Source organism: Nicotiana attenuata, unplaced genomic scaffold, assembly GCF_001879085.1.
Source record: "Nicotiana attenuata strain UT unplaced genomic scaffold, NIATTr2, whole genome shotgun sequence".
NCBI lineage: Eukaryota > Viridiplantae > Streptophyta > Magnoliopsida > Solanales > Solanaceae > Nicotiana > Nicotiana attenuata.
Genome location: NW_017671592.1, coordinates 217273 through 219098, shown reverse-complemented (window position 1 = coordinate 219098; position 1826 = coordinate 217273). Strand labels below are relative to the sequence as shown.

The 1826-nt window shown below is 40.0% G+C and overlaps 1 protein-coding gene across 1 annotated transcript; it reads left to right on the top strand.

Moving 5' to 3' along the window:
• The first annotated feature begins 211 nt into the window (after nucleotides 1-211).
• LOC109209165 (uncharacterized protein ZK546.14-like) lies at nucleotides 212-1228 on the top strand. Its single transcript, XM_019372375.1, has 2 exons — nucleotides 212-494; nucleotides 645-1228. Exons 1-2 carry the CDS (start codon nucleotides 212-214, stop codon nucleotides 1226-1228), a joined length of 867 nt encoding a protein of 288 aa, XP_019227920.1.
• Nucleotides 1229-1826: the final 598 nt, after the last annotated feature.

The following is a 1826-nucleotide window of genomic DNA, read 5'->3' as shown; positions in this document are numbered from 1 at the left end:
AGGCTGCAGATCACACTGAGTAAAGTAGGGGTAATAACCAGCCTCTAATGATCTTATCAAGTGGGAAAGTGGTAGGCAATTTGGCAGGCAATGGGAAGGAACAATGGAAAGAAGTAAGGGATAATCGAGTTAGAAACGGGGCAAATCAGAAGAAAACACAAGTTACTGGAGATGAAATTACTGGAAAAGAATTAGTACCAGTTGGAGAGAGATGGTTGCTGTTGAAAAATCTGCAGATCAAAGGGTTCAAACAGCCAACAAATTTGCATTATTGGAGGAAATTGATGATGGGAATAATGAGAACAATCAGTTGGCAATAGTAGAGGTGAATGCAAGTCAAAAGAGTCCTGTTCAAAAATCTAATGAAGCTGGGAGATTAAATCCAGTTGCTCTAGCTTTTAGACCTACTGATTCTGGGATTGCATCTTCTAAAGTTGGTAACACACCAAATTCGAAGGAGGCTGGGAAAGGATATAGAGTAACAATTGATCAAGGTGTTCCTAAAGAGACTACTGCTTAATGGGTTGGTAGAACATTTGTTAATAATGCTGTAACAAATCAGTCATATCAGGATGTTCCCTCACAGTCAGTGGAATATACTGCAATAGATGGGATAGTTGAGGGAGATGAATGACTACAAATAGATGGGAACAAACTGTGGCATAAACAAACTGAAGTGGATTCAGAAGAAGGAGAAGTACCAGATGGTGCTAATGGGGAGGAGGAGTCAGCAGATGAAGAGAATGATCAGGAAGAGCAAAGTGTAAATAACAAAAGCAAAGGGCAGGAAACAAGGTTAGAAAGCAGTAACACTGTGAAAGAAAGTGTACAAATTGCAGAAGTGCAGAGGGTCTCAGAAGAAGAAGGAAATAAGCAGCTATTGAGTCCTAATCCTAGCAAGGAGTTGCCTCCAGCTGATCCAAATATAGGCCCTGCAAAACCTACTGGTGGTACAGAGAAGGGAGTAGAATCCAGTGATCCTCAATTACCAAAGGCTAGCAATGAAGAAATAATTGAGAGGCCTACAGATCATAAACAGAGAAGAAGTGCAGAGGGAGTCAAAGACAAACAGGGCGATGCAAATAAAGAGCAGCTAATTAAACAGAAAGCAGCTACTGCATTGATTCCTATCAATATACAACAACTGGCAGCACAAGGTGATGATCTTAGAGAGGAGGACAACATGGAAGAGGCAGGGAGAGACTTTGATGAAGAATCAACAACATAATATTTTGTGAATGTGGCAAGGATGGGTGATCTATCTCCCAGGCATCTGGAAAGACGAAAATCAGCAGGGAGAGGAAAGAAGAAGAACCCAAAAGAGTTTCAAGGTGTAGTTCCTGGGGTCCAAACAAGAAGGACCCTATCTAAATCTCACAATTAATCATGAATTCAATCATATGGAATGTGAGATCAGTCAAGACAAAGAAAGCATTTGAAAGACTGATCAATATGAATATGCAGCATCACTTTCATTTCATAGGAATTATGGAACCAAAACAGAAGGCAAGAAAGCTGGAATGGTACAGAAGGAAAATTGGAATGTTACAAGCTTTTGGTAACATATCAAACAAAATATGGGTGTTTGTAGATGAAGATCATGGATTAGAGGTTATGATTAACATGGAACAACAGATGACAATGAAGATCACCAATATGAACACCCAACTGTCAGTCATAGTAACCTTTGTGTATGCTAAATGTAATCTCATTGAGCGTAGAGAATTATGGGATAGCATGTACTATTTGGCCAGAGATATGTCACTTCCTTGGCTTGTGGGGGGTGATTTCAATGTTATTTGGGATGAGGAAGAGAAGTTTGGTGG

Coding starts and splice junctions, on each gene's coding strand:
- LOC109209165 (XM_019372375.1), top strand. CDS start 212: ATGGTTGCTGTTGAAAAATCTGCAGATCAAAGGGTTCAAACAGCCAAC. Junction 495..644: donor TAGAGTAACAATTGATCAAG/GTGTTCCTAAAG, acceptor GACTACAAATAG/ATGGGAACAAACTGTGGCAT.